Source organism: Benincasa hispida, chromosome 11, assembly GCF_009727055.1.
Source record: "Benincasa hispida cultivar B227 chromosome 11, ASM972705v1, whole genome shotgun sequence".
In the NCBI taxonomy this organism is placed as follows: Eukaryota; Viridiplantae; Streptophyta; class Magnoliopsida; order Cucurbitales; family Cucurbitaceae; genus Benincasa; species Benincasa hispida.
In genome coordinates, this window is record NC_052359.1 from 41015029 (window position 1) to 41031150 (window position 16122).

Below are 16122 nucleotides of genomic sequence, written 5' to 3' on the forward strand. Positions count from 1 at the left end.
CCAAGATTCTCACATGTTTCGATGAAATGAGAAACATGTTATTTTGGGTTGCCTTTCCCGTCAAACTGTTGGAATTTGAGTGGTTGGTATCCATTTGGCATTCTTAGATTGTCAATCTTCTTTGTATATGGCTTAAAATATAAGATGGAAGTTTGAATAGGTCCATCATACTGAGCCTTGATGGAACTGGCAATCATCTTTTGCAATTGTTGGACAAACAGCGAAGCAATTGAGGTTGAATTCTGTAATTGACTTTCTTGCAGAACGGTATTTCCCTTGTCATCATTCCTGACTACAAGTGTATGACTTGACTCAGTGACGTCATGACTCTCGATGTGATTCTTGAAGGATTCAATTTCATAGTCTCTTTCTTCGACTGCCTTCATCAGTATGTTAACTTTCTTTTCGAGTTCGGCCATCCTTTCTTCACTTGTTCCCACGTCGGCCATCATGACTGACGTTATATTTAGGTGTGATGCTTCTTCACTTGATTGTTCAGAAGGTGAAGTATGCTTATTGATTGCAGGGTTTTCTCTAATGACAATTCTGCATTGCGGCTGTTTTGAAATTTGTTCCCATATGTTCCTCGCGATCTCAAAGAGTGGTTTGTTGCGGATATCATTTGAAGTTTGGGAGCGTTGTTTCTGGATGCCATGACTTTTTTTAGTAGATTGTGTTGTAGAGAAAGGGATGAAAGGTAGAGACGGTCCCACCGAGCGTGGCAAACTGTTCACACGAGATTTTGAAGAAATTTAATTCATAGAATTTTATATTGATTTCAGTATAGTAAAGTGGACACAATCTCTAATGTGTGATCTTTTGATGCCTTCTCGAACACAAGGGATAAAGTTTGAAATTTCTAAATCTTCAATCTTCAAGGAGTTGCTGTAAATTTCATTCTTTTGGAATTCAATGAAGTTTTAATCTTCCAAGTCTTCAATCTTCAAAAGGTTGTGATCTTGAGATCGATTTGAGCTTCATCTTCTGAAATTCAAGGAAGTTTTAATCTTCTAAGTCTTCAATTTTCAAAAGGCTACAATCTCGAGATTAATCAGAACTTCAAAATCTTTAGAGCTTTAGAGAAGTCATGAGCTCCAGAGCTTTTACACTTTCTTGCTAATTTTCCAACCTCCCTTAATTGAAGGGGCAATGCCTCTATTTATAGAGGATTTCCATGGGTTTTAGGTGGGCTTGGGCCCTATTTTCCTTTGAGCTTTTAGGTTTGGACCCAACTACTTTTTGGGTTTGAGCTACAGTTGGAATTAGGCCAAATCTCTTTTGTTCGGCCGAAATCTTCCACCGTGGGCTTAAATTGGGTCAAATTTTGGACCCGAGCAATTTAAACACTTGACCTGATCCAATTTATGATTTAAAGCCCAATCAGAATTCAACCATATTTATCGATCGTAGTCTAGGTTTTACCACCGTTGAAGTTGATAAGCCCATTATTGTGACCAAATGGTCGGATGGAAGACATGTGGCATTTTGTAATTGGACAAAATTTCTTCTCCAACAATGCTCCTTCCATTAGTATATTGATAAATTTATTAGAAGTTATGTTGAATTAGAAAAAAAAAAACAATTTTAAAACAAATTAGACAGATACTCTCTTTTTTTTATTTAGATATTCTCAATTTTCTATCATTTGTCCAATTTTTGCATTAATCTTCTTAACAAACAAATATAAACCAAGACTTCAAATTAAAGCATAAAATCCCATAAAATCTCAAGAACAAAATCTCTCCTTAAAACTCATGAAACGATAAATAGCCAAATACAAAAATGACGATGTATTTTGTTATTAACACATACTTGATTACAGTCTTATTAAAACATTTAAGTTCTTAAGTCTTTTGATGGTTCTATTATTTTCTTTCTTCTTGTAGTCTATATATCTTGATTGTAGGGAATTTTTTCTTTTAAGATAAATAAAGGTCAACCTATCAACAAGAATGGAAGGGAGTAAAAGGCTATTGAAGAAGAGATGAGAGAAATAAGGGGAAAAATAAAGATATGTTAGGTGATCACTTGAAGTAAGGGACAAAAAATTAAAGAGGGGGTGATGAAGTATAGATAATGGTAAAGACGTTTTAAACTCTTTTTTTGTTAAAAACGTAAGAGTACTGATGTACTTTGAAAGTTTAGAGGTATTTTTGCATCAATATATTGATAGTTTATGTTCATATAATAATAGTTAGGGTATTTTAATTTATTTTATTATGTGTATTTTTAAAATTTTTTAAAGTTCATCATTATATTTTAAACAAAACACTAAAAATTTTCATACAAAATTAAACGGTAAAAGTATTTTTTAACTCTTTTTCAAAGTTTAAGGTAATCTTCGAAATTATAGGTGTATTTAGTTCAATGTCATTTTTTATAATTTAGTCTAAAAAATTCTTTTAATTGCTAACAAATAAATAAATATAAGTTAATATATATCAAATACTTAAAGATCATAGAATATTAGTATTAGTTATAAATGTATTGCTTAATTTTTATTAGTTAAAGTGGACATAGTTCAACTGACATAGTGTTTGTATTTACAAATTCTTTTGTGTGTTTTATTTGTTGATACTTGTTTTTAAATAATATATTTGTTAATATTTTGGTATGATTGTTATATTTATATTTGGAACTATCCTTTATTTTTACGTGTTAATTTAAAAAACTCTATCTAAGCTTTTTTATTGCATTAAAAAATAAATATATTCCCTTTTGATTAGTGTGTCTTCTGTATATTTCTACAATTTTAATAATGTAGAAAAAAGGAAGAAACACGTGACCTTAAAAATGATGCTGACATTTTCCTCCCCAATCATGTTATTCATATCAAATTCTTATACAAGTTAAAGCTGTTATAATATGTGGAAATCTCAATTTATAAAAATGGTGATGAAAATGTTGATATTGACCCAAATGTCTCAAGTCTCATTTTTCTACTGCTTCTCTAATCAAATATTTAAAAAAAAAAAAAAAAAAAAAAAAATCGAAAACTTTGTACTATATGAAAGGAATGGCTTTCCCATGACTATTTTGTCCTCACAATTACATTCATTCATAATGGTTTCTTTTTCTTTTTTCTCCATTTAATTTAAACAAAAATCTCCTTTTTTTAAAAAAAAAAAATTATTTTATTCTTAGATTTCAATAAGATATACTTGTTTATGTCAAAATGAATTTAGCTCGATAATAACTGACATGACCTCCCATCTTAAAGATTAGAGGTTTAATCTCTCATCTCTACAGATGTTGTACTAGAAAAGATATACTTGTTTACTTTCATTTACATTTACATTGTTTTAAATTAAATTTCAGATTTTTTTTCATTAGAATTCAATATTTATGATTAATATTATGACAAAATAGCAAAAAATTAAAATTTAATGTCAAATATTAATAATTTAAACTGAATCAAAATATATTCAACTTTTATATTTCATCATATAAATTTATCTTCGAAAGATTTTTAACCATGTCCTATAACTACAGATCCATGAGGTCGCATTGGTAGGCCAAAAGATTTTAGTTGAGAATCAGTTTTTGAGTTAATTTGAACAATCATAAATTCTAAGTTTCATCTTAGAGGAGAAACACTTTTGGATGAAGTCAAAAGCACTTGATAAGTGCCAAAATCTTCAATTCAATAGTACCAAAAATGTGCTATCTAGTTCCGCTTGATTCAAGGTTGTCCTAGGATTTGATAGGACAAACTTTCTGAAATATTTTATATACACATGAATTGCTCTTGTATCAAAAGGTGCAAAAGGAGAATACATATATATATATATATATATATATATATATATATACATACTTTTAGATATTGTTTTCTCTTTTACTTTGAATTAAAAGAGCTAAATCTCACATACATCGCACACGTGCATTTTAACTAGTATATAAAAGTGTAAGAAAAAAAAAAAGCTCATCACACGACAAATAGGACTAAATTACGGATAGACTCTTGAGATACATCCAACTATTTTTCAAATTCTAATAACAATTTCAAGTTTATTCAATTCAACTTAAACTTACTTTTAACAAAATCCACACGAAAACCTTTATATCATTTAAAAACCCAACTATATACTTATGGGAAGACAAGTAAGTGTATGACCCAATCCAATTTCACAGTCCACATTAATTGAATTCGAAAAGAGTTGCGTTTTTCAAAATCATACATACCTCCATTTCCATGTCTTCCAAACAGAGCTTCCTCATTAATTCAGAGTGTCATTAAAGGGTTGAAGCGAACAACAGGAACACAAAGAAGAGGATTAGCCATAGGCAAAGTGAAGGCAGCTCCAATCTCCATATTCACTTTACTTCTTCCATCTCCATTATCATCTCTTCCAATAACCTTCCAATCAAAGCACTGAACCATGGCTGCAATCACATTGCTAATGAAACTGAAGGCCAGAGTAGAGCCAGGGCAGGCCCTTCTTCCCCCACCAAAGGGAACGAAATCAAAACTCTGCTGCCCCTTAATCTCATACCGAACATCGCCGGTGAATCTTTCGGGGTCGAATTCGTTGGGATTTTGCCAGATTTTTGGGTCTCGCATTATGTCGAACAGGTTGACTGCAACCATTGTGTCTTTTGGGATGTCGAAGCCGTCGATTTTGCAGTCTTGACGGCAGGCTCGCATAGCAATTGGGACGGCGGGGTAGAGGCGGAGAGCCTCTTTTACGACGGCTTGTAAGTAAGGGAGATTTGGGAGGTCGTCTTCTCCGACGACTCTGGTGGTTCCGACTACAGAGTTTATTTCGTTTCTCAGTTTGTTGAGTACTTTGGGATGGTTCAGAAGCTCCGCCATTGCCCATTGTGATACCTCTGTTGATGTACCGGTGCCGCCCAAAAATAAATCCTACACAATAAATTCCGGAAATTTTCTTACTATCATCCAATTCTTAAATTTGGTTAATTAAGCCCTTCTTTTTTTTTTGTAATCATTAGGTTTGTTGTTTTTATTTTGAAAAATTAAGTCTATTTATTCTATATTTTTTATAATAATTTACATCTTTTAGAATGATTGAATTCTAGTGAAATTTTAAAAATAAATATATATATTTTTTCAAAATTACTTTTTTTAGTTTTCAAAATTTAGCTTCATTTAGTAAAAAGAAAAAAATCAACTCTTTACTTTAAGACATATTCAAATCATTGAAAGAAATCGAAGCTATTCTCAAAATTTGGCTTGGATTAGTAAAAAAAATCAACTCTTTACTTTAACATATATTCAAATCATTGTAAGAAATCGAAAAAAAATAAACTTCCAAGTAGTTACCAAATGTAGCCTAAGTTAATAGTTCTTGAACTTTATGTTATGTGTGTCTACTTATAATAATAGGATATTTCATTTTAAAAATATTCACTTTTAACTTTCGGTATAATATTTTTTTGACAATATATACATAGAGTGAGAGACTCAACCTTAAACTTTGAGGATGATAATATAATTTTATACCAATTGAGCTATACTTTAAAATTACTTTATTTCATTTACCTTCATTTTATTGAATACCAAAAAATAAAATTTAAAATTACGTAAGATTCATAAAATAAAATAATATATACTTAAATAAAATGTCAAATGCTGAATGGAATGATATAAACTACGGTTGTACCAAATTTTTCTCATCAATGACCAATTAATAACAAAATTTTAAAATATAAATGGTCAGATACAAAATCAAAAGTTTAAAATTTATTAGAAAGACTTATTAAATACATTTATAAAAATGAATTAGTCTTGATTAGTCTTCCATTTTTAATATTCTTAAAAAAATTAGCATTATTTTATGGATTTCTATAAAAAGAAAAATTAGGTTCAAACCAAACAAACTTAGTACTGGTTTGGTGGTTATCGAATGAATTAACGTTCCAAAAAAAAAAAAAAAACAGGATTAAAATGGACTAAAATTTGGACATCTAAAGGTTAAACCAACGCAAGGAATAGAAATTAATTTTGGATTATTTCATACATTTTAAAAGTGACTTTATGAAGTTGATAAACGTAATTTTAGCGCATTTTAAAATTATTCTCAAAACATATCTTTTTAAATGTGTTTGGGAACCTATATTATTAGAATTAGTTTTCTGATTGGTTAGTTGATTATTTTATTATTATTGAATCAACTCAATAATTAGGGATGTTTAAAAAATTCGATAACCCGAAAAAATCAATCAATCCAACCCAACCCATGCGGTTTGGGTTTGGGTTGGGTTATCAACTCTTGGATTGGGTTCAAATAAATGAAAAATTTTATAGATTGGGTTGGTTCATCGGTTCACCTAATATAACCCGAACCAACCCGAGTTTATTATTAATTTTAAAAAATATATATTTTTTATTACATATAACACATTATTTATACATATATTGATTTTAATTTTATTTAATTCAAATATTTTTTTAATAATTTATTCTTCAACCACTCTTAAAAATAGTTTTTTTGCACTTTAGAGAGGAAATTTTCGTTATATAAATTGAAATTAAGTGGTTAATTTTAATTCAATATATGAAAATAATTAAATAAGATTTTTACATATTTACTTTGGGCTTCTTTTTAGAAAAAAAAATTCAAACAAATGACCTGCGAACCAACCCAACTCAAATATTTCATAGTTAGGTTGGGTTGAGTTCATTTTTTTAATAAGGATTGTTTGGGTTGAAGAAATTTACAACCGAACAATTGAGTTGGGTCTAAAAAGTCTTTCAACCCAATCCAACCTAATCCGGGTTGGTAAGTCTTTCAACCCAACCCAACCCATAGACACCCTATCAACCATAATGTAAATTCAAAGCAGGCTTTTAAGTTTCTAGGATGAAATATAAGTAAAAAAAAAAAAAATGTAAAAAGAAGAAGGAATAAATGAGAAGACTTACAAGCAAGAAAGCCTTGATATTGGTTCTAGTGATATTGAACTCAGCATTGTGATCTTGATAGACCTTCAACAAAATGTCCATCAAATCTGTATCTTCCCGATCCAAACCCTCTTCTCTTGCTCTCTCTTCATGTTGCCTTAATATCTTCTCCAAAATTTCATCATACCTCATTGTCACATCCTTCGCATGTCTTCCAAACATCCAAAAGGCTAACCGTTCTAAAGGCCATCCAAATACATCCCCGAACGCTACTTTTGAAGCCATCTCGAATGTTTCTTTTACCAATAATCTTATCTTCTCCGCTTCATCATCATCATCACCTGAACATCTTGTACTCATCACCAACCTTTTCATTCAATTCTTTATATTAGTTCTATATCAATTTCAAATTAATTAATTCTTTCATATATATATATATATATATATGAAAAGGTGTCCTGTTTAATAAAAATAATCTTTTTTTCCAATTAATTGTTTTTTTTTGTTTTTTTTGTTTTTTTTATTTTTTTTATATAAAAAACCCACTTTTATAATCTTATAAGTTTCATGCAATTACTTAATATAAGTTATGCTTTTATTATATAGAAGTCGGAGAATTTCATTAAATATATATATATATATATTTTTCACTCTAATCTTAGCTAAAATATTTTATAGGTCAGTAATAATGTAGCTACAATTGAAGAAAAATATTTAATTTGGTTGGTATTAGGTTTCTATCATTCATCACATATTTGTATAATCAAACAATTCAAATTTTGAACTCAATTCTTTTTTGTTTTTTCATTTATTTCATTTTTATCCTTACTATTTAAATAATTTACTTGATTCAAGCTTTGTATCATTTCCATTAAAATTTTATAGTACATTCAACATTATCATAAATAATATCAAACTTGTATTCTTAGATGTAAATATTATATTTGGTATCGAGTTTAAAAATAAATGCAAGTTGAAATCCGCATTGACTAAAATAAATTAAGTAAAGGCAACAACCGAAATGAACCGAAATGATTTTTTTATTTTATTTCAAATATCATAACCTTTTTTTTTTAATGCCCATTTTGATTCTCATTGCCCTGATATCTTTTTTTAAATAGAAGATATATTTTAAACAAGTAATAAACTTAAAATAAGGTGGTTTTTTAGAATAAAAAAATGTCTCACACAGAATATTTCAACTTACAACTTAGAAGCAAATGAAAGATTTTATTCCTAATTTATACCAAGGGTTGAGTGACTTTTTTTATTTAAAAAAAAACATTTGTAGGAATATATATGTTTGTTATTCCGACTCTTCAAATTAATTTGATTTGTTACCTTTGGGTGTGATCAGGACTTTTTTGTTCAGCAGTATATGCAAGATGAAGGATTCATAACCGTTATGATGGAGATTCTTTGTAAAAAATTAGTTAAATTTCTCACTAATATAATTTTTTTTATATGATTAGTTCTAACAATGTGAATTAAAGGAGAAATTATTCAAAATTTTTAGTAGAAATTAAATAACACGGGTAAGGGGAGGAACCTAAACAAGGAATCTCCATCCCATTAGGGGTGGATCCCGCTTGCTGTGTCTCTTATGATATCTTGGTTGAGAATAGATATATTTTATATTAAATTATTAATTTGACTCCTATAATTTAGAAAAAATCAGAAATTATTGAATTATAATTAGAATTTCGTCTCTATAATTTGATAAAATTCTAATTTACTAGCGGATCAAATTTACCCATGTTTTATGGTTGGAGGGTGAAGTTGAATATATATTAGAGATGAAAATTGATATATTTGCCCATATGAAATGCAAATGATATGTGTTTAAATTTCATACCTACAAGTGCTATTGTTGGTGAGTTTAACGAGCTCCGCCCCCAAATCCACAGCCTCCTTCTTCTCGCCGCACTCCCACAATTTCCTCAACAATTTCAGCATTTCTTCTCTCCGTACACCGCGCGATCGCTCAACTTGCCGCTGCGATAAAAGCTCCGTCATCGTCAATTTCTTCATGAATCTCCAATAATCCCCGTACTCCGCCGCGAAGAATCCTGCCTTCGCGTACGGCAGCTCATCGCCGAACGCGAATTTCGGCCGCGATGAGAAATTAATGTCCTGATTCTTGTAGATCTCGGCGGCGTATGATGCCGACGAAACGACGACGCATCGGACTCTACCGAGTCGGAGGAAGAGAAGATTGCCGTACCTGGCGGCGAGATTGTGGAACGATTTGCAAACGGATGGCGAGAAATGGTGAAGGTGGCCGATTAACGGCAGCGCCGGCGGACTCGGAGGGCGCCGGCCATGGGAAGGTCTTTGAAGGAGATATTGAAGGAGAATGGTGAAGAAGAAGAAGAGAATAATGTAGAGGATATAAGAGGTTGAATCCGCCATTTTTGCTTCACTCGGAAAACGCAGATAAGCATCTTCAACTCATTGCTTGCAACTAAGTCGTATCTTATATATTAAAAGAAAATTCTAATTTTTAATTTTAGAATTAAAATATTATTCGCCTATCACGTTCGTTTAAAATTAATTGGAAAATATTTGTTATCTTAGTTTTTTGGTTTAATTTTATATTTGATCCTAAATCTTATACTTGTATTATTGAATTTTGAGGTTAATTATTATTTTTTCAAAGGTTTAAAAATGTTATATTTTTTAAGATTGTTTTCAGATGAAGAAAAATTAATCAATTTATTTACAAATATCGCAAAATTTTATTATTCATAATAGATTGTGATAAACTACGAATATCACAAATAGATAGTACCTGAAAATATTTTCAATAGTTTTATCATTAAATTTTGAGTTTTTTTTTTATTTGATCTCTTATTATTAAGTATATATTTTTTTTCTTCTTATTATTAATATCTATTAATTAATTTAAAATAATAATTAATTAATTTTCGCTAATTTTTATATTTTTGTCATTGAGTTTATCTAGCAAAATCACAAATCTGATTTGTGATTTACGTAAAAGACTATAGGTGGGTTTAGTGAATTAAGGTGGGCTCAATGAATTTAACGCTAAATTATGTTATGTAAAAACTTGTTATTATTAATTTAAACAAAGTTCAATAAGCATCGCACAATCATAACTCACGCATGCAATTAAAAAAATCCGAGTTTACCATTTAAACTTATTCTTACAAAACTGAGTCCAATTAAAAGAGCCTATTTTAGAAACTCAAACACCTAATATACTTAATAGTGAATAGTGAAAATTTAGAGACTAAAAATTTGATTATCGTATTAAAAATATTATTTGCCTATCACATTCATGTTTAGATTTATTAAAATGAAGGCAAAAATAACTTTTTTTTGTTCGTCGCAAGATTTAGTTTTTATTTAGTCTCTAGATTAAAAATGATGGGTAGCTTCCCCTATTTGTAAAGTTTTAGGAGACCTTATATGTTTCACATCCTTCCCCATATTACCTTCTTTAATCCGAGAAGAGATGTGAAAATGGCAATTGGCAACCCTCTTATGACAACTACTGCCCAACATACTCTTGTAGTCCTGCGTAACTTCCACACCAACTTATTAACTCAGGTACTACCATGCAGAGAAATTCACATTTGTTTACATAACAGATATAACGATATTAAATGTTTATATTTACAACTCTAAACTCAAAATCCTACTCTGAACCCCATGACATGTACAGATAACTCAGGGTTAAAGAGACATGGTGAACCACCTAAGCTTCAACTTCCTGAAGAATCCTGAATAGTGAGTGACTATTTAGGAAAACATACTTTCGTTCATAAATAACATAAACATTTACATGATCATAATCGGCGTTTACAAAATATAACTAGAAAAAACATAAAATCAGATCAAATAAAAATCCTAAAATAAAGCTTATCAATATCATACCATAAAATGCCACTATTCCACTGTCTGAACATGGGGGAGAGTCCTTCCGCTCAATCCCTACTACATTAACCTAGACTAGACTCTTTTTACTCAATCACCTCCCAACCTGAGTTGAGAGATAACCATTTTTCTCAATCTCAACTTCAATAACATAATTCATACATGCACACAGAGTGGGATTGGGTCCTCACCACCTTACCATACTTTTGGTGTCAATGTTCCCTAACATAACTGAAATCTGGGTATCTTATCATACCTCTGGTACTAACATTAGAGTAGGGTTCATACAAGGTGCAACCATTAAAAATATTTAATGAACATAAAACATAATACTCATTTAAGCTGATCATACTTCGTAATTTGTATATCATCGCATAGTGCCTTGTAACATCAAGTATGCTTATAAAACATGGGCATAGGCTTACTGAAAATTCATGCTGAACTCATAAATAACTTCATCATTAAAAAGCATGGATTATGCGAGCAACATTCATTTTAAAGCATGCGTTGAGAAAATCATGATATAAAACTTTGTATGAATTTCTTATGCATTGAAACTCATTCATAAATATTGGCATTAGAAAACATTGTAAGAACTTGTCACTCACTATCTTAAGCTACTTATCTAAGGGGTCTGTAAGCCTCTCCCACTTGCGCCTATCTTGTAATAAGAAGGGGTTCTTTGTTTAATATTATTAACTCCCTTTTGAGCTTAACATAACACTTAACTTATCCTTATGACATACACAAATCTTATCGCATCATGACTGAGTTCATCGTATCACTTATACTTAGTCATTTTACCTTCCTTTTGGCTAAAGACTGACTACCCTCTCTACTGGGTGCTCAATGGTCATGAGGACACACTTCCGTGTCTATGTGTCAATCAACATCCGCATGCCTTACTTCACACCAATGCGTGTTGTCGCATACCTTGGCAAGCCAGCTGCTTGCTTGCTCTTCGTATGCAACTGCGTGCTCATTCATCCATAGCATCATTTCAAATTCTAATCTTTTAAATCTTATCATTCTAATTTCAGCCATCAATCAACTAAATTTCTTTCCATGAATGTGCTAAAAAACTTCTTAACATGCTTACCATAGAATCTAAGCATTAAATCCTCTTGATTTGGATGGAAAAACTTCAAGTTCCTTCAAACTTATCCAACAATCCCTTAATACTTTGAGAGCTTCAAATAACACTCACCCCTTTTCTTAGGCGTTGGAAATTTGTAAAACTGGTTCCTTCTTTGCAAGCTATATTTATACTTAAACTTGCATGTGAGCTTATCTCAACTAAATGAATGAACCTTAAGGTCCACTGCGGAAGCGGGGTTTGGTCCCAAATTAATTTTCATAGAATACAACTTTTACAGAACCTAAATTATGCATCACAACAAAAAAATTCAAAGCATGCTTTAAGAGAAAAAGAGACAAGAATTTCATACTCTTGATGAATCAAGATTTTCTGCACGAAATCCCCTTCTCCACGAATGATCACCTGCGATCTAGAAAAATAAAATGGCTACCACCACGAGATCTTCCTCTACATTCTCTATAGGGAATGAGAGTTACAGGAGGAGTGGACTCCGTATTTTTTGTATTAGGGAAGAAGAATTTTAGAGAGAAAGAGTATTTCCTTTTGCAGAGAGATCTTTACTGAGAAAAAAAAAAGAGTTCATTCACTTTCTGTAAAACAATGTGAAGAAGATGAAGACTCCTACAAATTGCTCGTAAGTACAACTAGGTCAAAATTACTGTGTTGCCCCTATAATTACATCTAACTTCTTAAGTATCATTGATCTCTCTGATGAACAATAAGTCATAGTCCAACTATGATCAAACATCTCTCGGGTCAAGAGAGGGTGTGACGCCACATTTTTCAAACCCCGAAATCAACCCTTAAGGGAGTAATTTATCTATTTACCCAGACGTTAAGGAATGAGTGAATTCTGTCTTGTGTAGTTGTGTTCCCAGCTCCCAAATTAGACGAATCCCCAAAATGGTAGGCTTATTGAGTCGGCGATCTGGCCACTCTCTACCATACAAATCAAAGGACCACCTTCATAAGCAGGAGTTCACAACTCACCCAGGATTCAGATCATGTCACCTATGGTCATCCTGGTTAAATGTAAGTCTTTATTATGAACGACATTATATAATGAGACTAGTCATTTCATGGTCCGATCTTATACAAACTCCTTTATATAGAATACACCCGCTCACATGTCTCTATATGAATTATCAAGATCAGATAGTTTGTAGAACTTTACAACAATTGTAACATCTACAAAACAGGTCATATTCGTAGTGTCACCAGGATAAGGTACCCAGCCTTATCCATCTACTACAGACCATTTGGGTTATCACTTAAACATGATCCACATATATGTCTCTATATACATGTTTAAGCTACAGATAATAACCATGGATATTAGTTTATTGGTTTGTGAGTTAATGTTACTAAATATTGAATAAAACATCTCATATTTACAAACTACAGAACCCATGAGATTTAGGACATCAACCCCAACACTAAACGTCACATGGCATGCTAATCCTTAACTTAGCATCTCTAAAGTTGCCACTTAGCCTACTGTTAAAAATAGAAGAAGAAGAGAAGAGAATGACAACATAGTTACGTGGAAATCCTAGTACAAGGAGAAAAACTACGATATAGAGATCTTTTCTTATTATTTTAATATGATACACTGAATACACAGGGACACACTGTATAAATAGACAGTAGGAAAGCTTAGGAGTCTACACAATTACATAAATACCCCTAGGTTAATACCCTATTTTCAAGACTCCCCCTCAAGTTGGAGCATAGATATCAACAAGGCCCAACTTGCTTATACAATAATCAAAACTCTGTCTCAGTAACCCCTTTGTAAGCACATCTGCAACTTGTTAACTTAAAGGAATATAAGGGATGCATATGTTTCTACTGTCCAATCTCTCCTTAATGAAATGTCTGTCAATCTCTACATGTTTAGTTCTGTCATGTTGAATCGGATTATTTGCAATATTGATGGCAGTTTTATTGTCACAAAACAATTTCATCGGAAGCTCATTATCTTGCTGGAGATCAAATAACACTTTCTTTAACCAAATTTCTTCATAAATCCCCAGACTCATAGCCCTATATTCAGCCTCAGCAGTACTTCTAGCAACAATCCCTTGTTTCTTACTTCACCAGGTGAATAGATTACCCCAGACAAACGTACAGTACCCAGACATCGACTTTCTATCAATAACAGAACCTGCCTAGTCAGAATCAGTGTAGGCTTCAACAGATCATTTATCGGTCTTTCTGAACATTAGACCCTTGGGAGGAGTTCCTTTCAAGTACCGGAGGATTCGTTCAACTACTGTCATATGATCCTCACAGAGAGCTTGCATAAACTGACTGACAACACCTACTACATACGAAATATCTGGCCTTGTATGAGACAAGTAGATCAACTTCCCGACTAACCGCTGATACCTTTCTTTATTAACAGGAACTTTATCATTCTTCTCACTGCGCTTCGCATTGTACTCTACTGGTGTGTCAACAAGTTTACACCCAGTCATGCTTGTTTCCTTTAGTAGGTCCAGAGTGTATTTTCATTGAGAAACTGAGATACCTTCTTTTGATCGAGCCACTTCCATTCCTATAAAGTATCTTAGCTTACCGAGGTCTTTAATTTCAAATTCTTCGGCCATCTTTGTTTTAAGCCTCATGATCTTAGCATCATCATCCCCAGATAAAACAATGTCATCAACGTAGACAATAAGAATAGCTATTTTCCTTGATTTCGATCTTTTTGTAAAAAGAGTGTGATCAGAATGCCCCCAAACATACCACTGTGCTTTCACAAAAGTTGTGAATCTATCAAACCAGGCCCTTGGAGACCGTTTCAATCCGTATAATGACTTTCTCAATCAGCACACCTTATTTTTTAACTGGCTCTCGAACCTAGGAGGAGGACTCATATAGACTTCCTCTTCAAGTTCCCCATTCAAAAAAGCATTTTTAACATCAAATTGGTGTAGAGGCCAATCCTTATTTACAGCAACTGACAAAAGCACTAGGATAGTGTTAAGTTTGGCCACAGGAGAAAAAGTTTCAGAGTAATCTATTCCATAGGTCTGAGTAAAGCCTCTTGCAACGAGCCTAGCCTTGTACTGGTCAATCGTCCCATCTGACTTGTATTATATAGTAAACACTCATTTGCATCTAACTGTTTTGTGCCCTTCAGGCAGAGCCACCTGTTCCTAAGTTCCATTCTTCTCGAGAGCTCTCATTTCTTTCATAACAGCAGACCGCCATTCTCGTTTTTTCATTGCAACACTTATGTCATTTGGAACCATCACAGTGTCCAAATTGGTAGTGATTGCTTTGAACTCGATTGCCAGATTACTATATGTCATGTAACTATGCATAGGGTATTTAGTACGTGAACAAGTGCCTTTCTTCAAAGCTATAGGAAGATCAAGCGATGCATCATGATCCTTCAACTTTTCAGGCTTCTCACCATGATCGACTATCTGTGCTTTAGAGATTTCAGTAGTATCCTCCACATCATCATTAGCTAGAATCATTTCATTCTCTACTGTCTTCTCTTCTACCATTCTTTCAGTATTACTACTTCCTTCGCTCTTATCTTGCCTACATTCATCAGTCACCATATCAACATCGTTAGCTTTAGGAATGTACGTACCTGGATCTGATGGCGGGTCTGACTCATGCACTAGAGTCGATGGTTCTGGTTCGACAGGTGACACTGCTTCCTTCCTAAGATTCTTCCTATAGTAAGTTTTCCAAGGAACTTGGTTGGTAGAAAGGACCAGGTCATCATGCTCAGAACTAAGTTTAAACGAGATATGAATAGGAGCTGACTCTAAGGGAATAGCTTAAGATGACCAGTTAGTCTCTTTATTCATGTTCTCCCCCTGAAGATGACAGGAAAGAACGGCTGATTCTCGAGGAAGGTGACATCCATGGAGACACAGTATTTACGAGATGACGGGTGATAGCACTTATACCCACATTGATGAAGTGGATATCCAACAAAGACACACTTCTGAGCACGAGGAGTAAAGTTTATGCGGTTTGGACCATGGGAGTGAACAAAGACAACGCAACCAAAAACTTGAAGAGGAACATCGAAGATTAATCGAGTGGTTAGGAAGGACTCTTTAAACAGTTCTAATAGAGTATGAAGGTTAAGAATACGACAGGGCATCCGATTAATAAGATGGGCAGCAGTAAGAACCACATCCCCCCGCAGGTATGGCAAAAGAGTAGAAGATAAAATAAGAGACCAGGCTACTTCTACCAGATGACGATTTTTCCGCTCAGCTAC

At 32.5% G+C, this 16122-nt stretch overlaps 1 protein-coding gene across 1 annotated transcript; it reads right to left on the reverse strand.

Annotated features, from left to right (window-relative positions):
* Positions 1-4051: 4051 nt before the first annotated feature.
* On the reverse strand, positions 4052-9285 carry LOC120091840 (cytochrome P450 705A5-like). The gene is made up of 3 exons (XM_039049982.1): positions 8724-9285; positions 6890-7235; positions 4052-4867 (listed from the first exon to the last, which is right to left on the reverse strand). Exons 1-3 carry the CDS (start codon positions 9278-9280, stop codon positions 4226-4228), a joined length of 1545 nt encoding a protein of 514 aa, XP_038905910.1. The 5' UTR covers positions 9281-9285; the 3' UTR covers positions 4052-4225.
* Between the last annotated feature and the right edge of the window lie 6837 nt (positions 9286-16122).

Excerpts from the sequence above, each read along its gene's own strand:
- LOC120091840 (XM_039049982.1), bottom strand. The coding sequence starts at position 9,280 with ATGGCGGATTCAACCTCTTATATCCTCTACATTATTCTCTTCTTCTTC. Across the intron at positions 7,236-8,723 it reads ACCAACAATAGCACTTGTAG|GTTGGTGATGAGTACAAGAT; the intron begins GTATGAAATTTA and ends TTGAATGAAAAG. Across the intron at positions 4,868-6,889 it reads ATATCAAGGCTTTCTTGCTT|GATTTATTTTTGGGCGGCAC; the intron begins GTAAGTCTTCTC and ends TTTATTGTGTAG.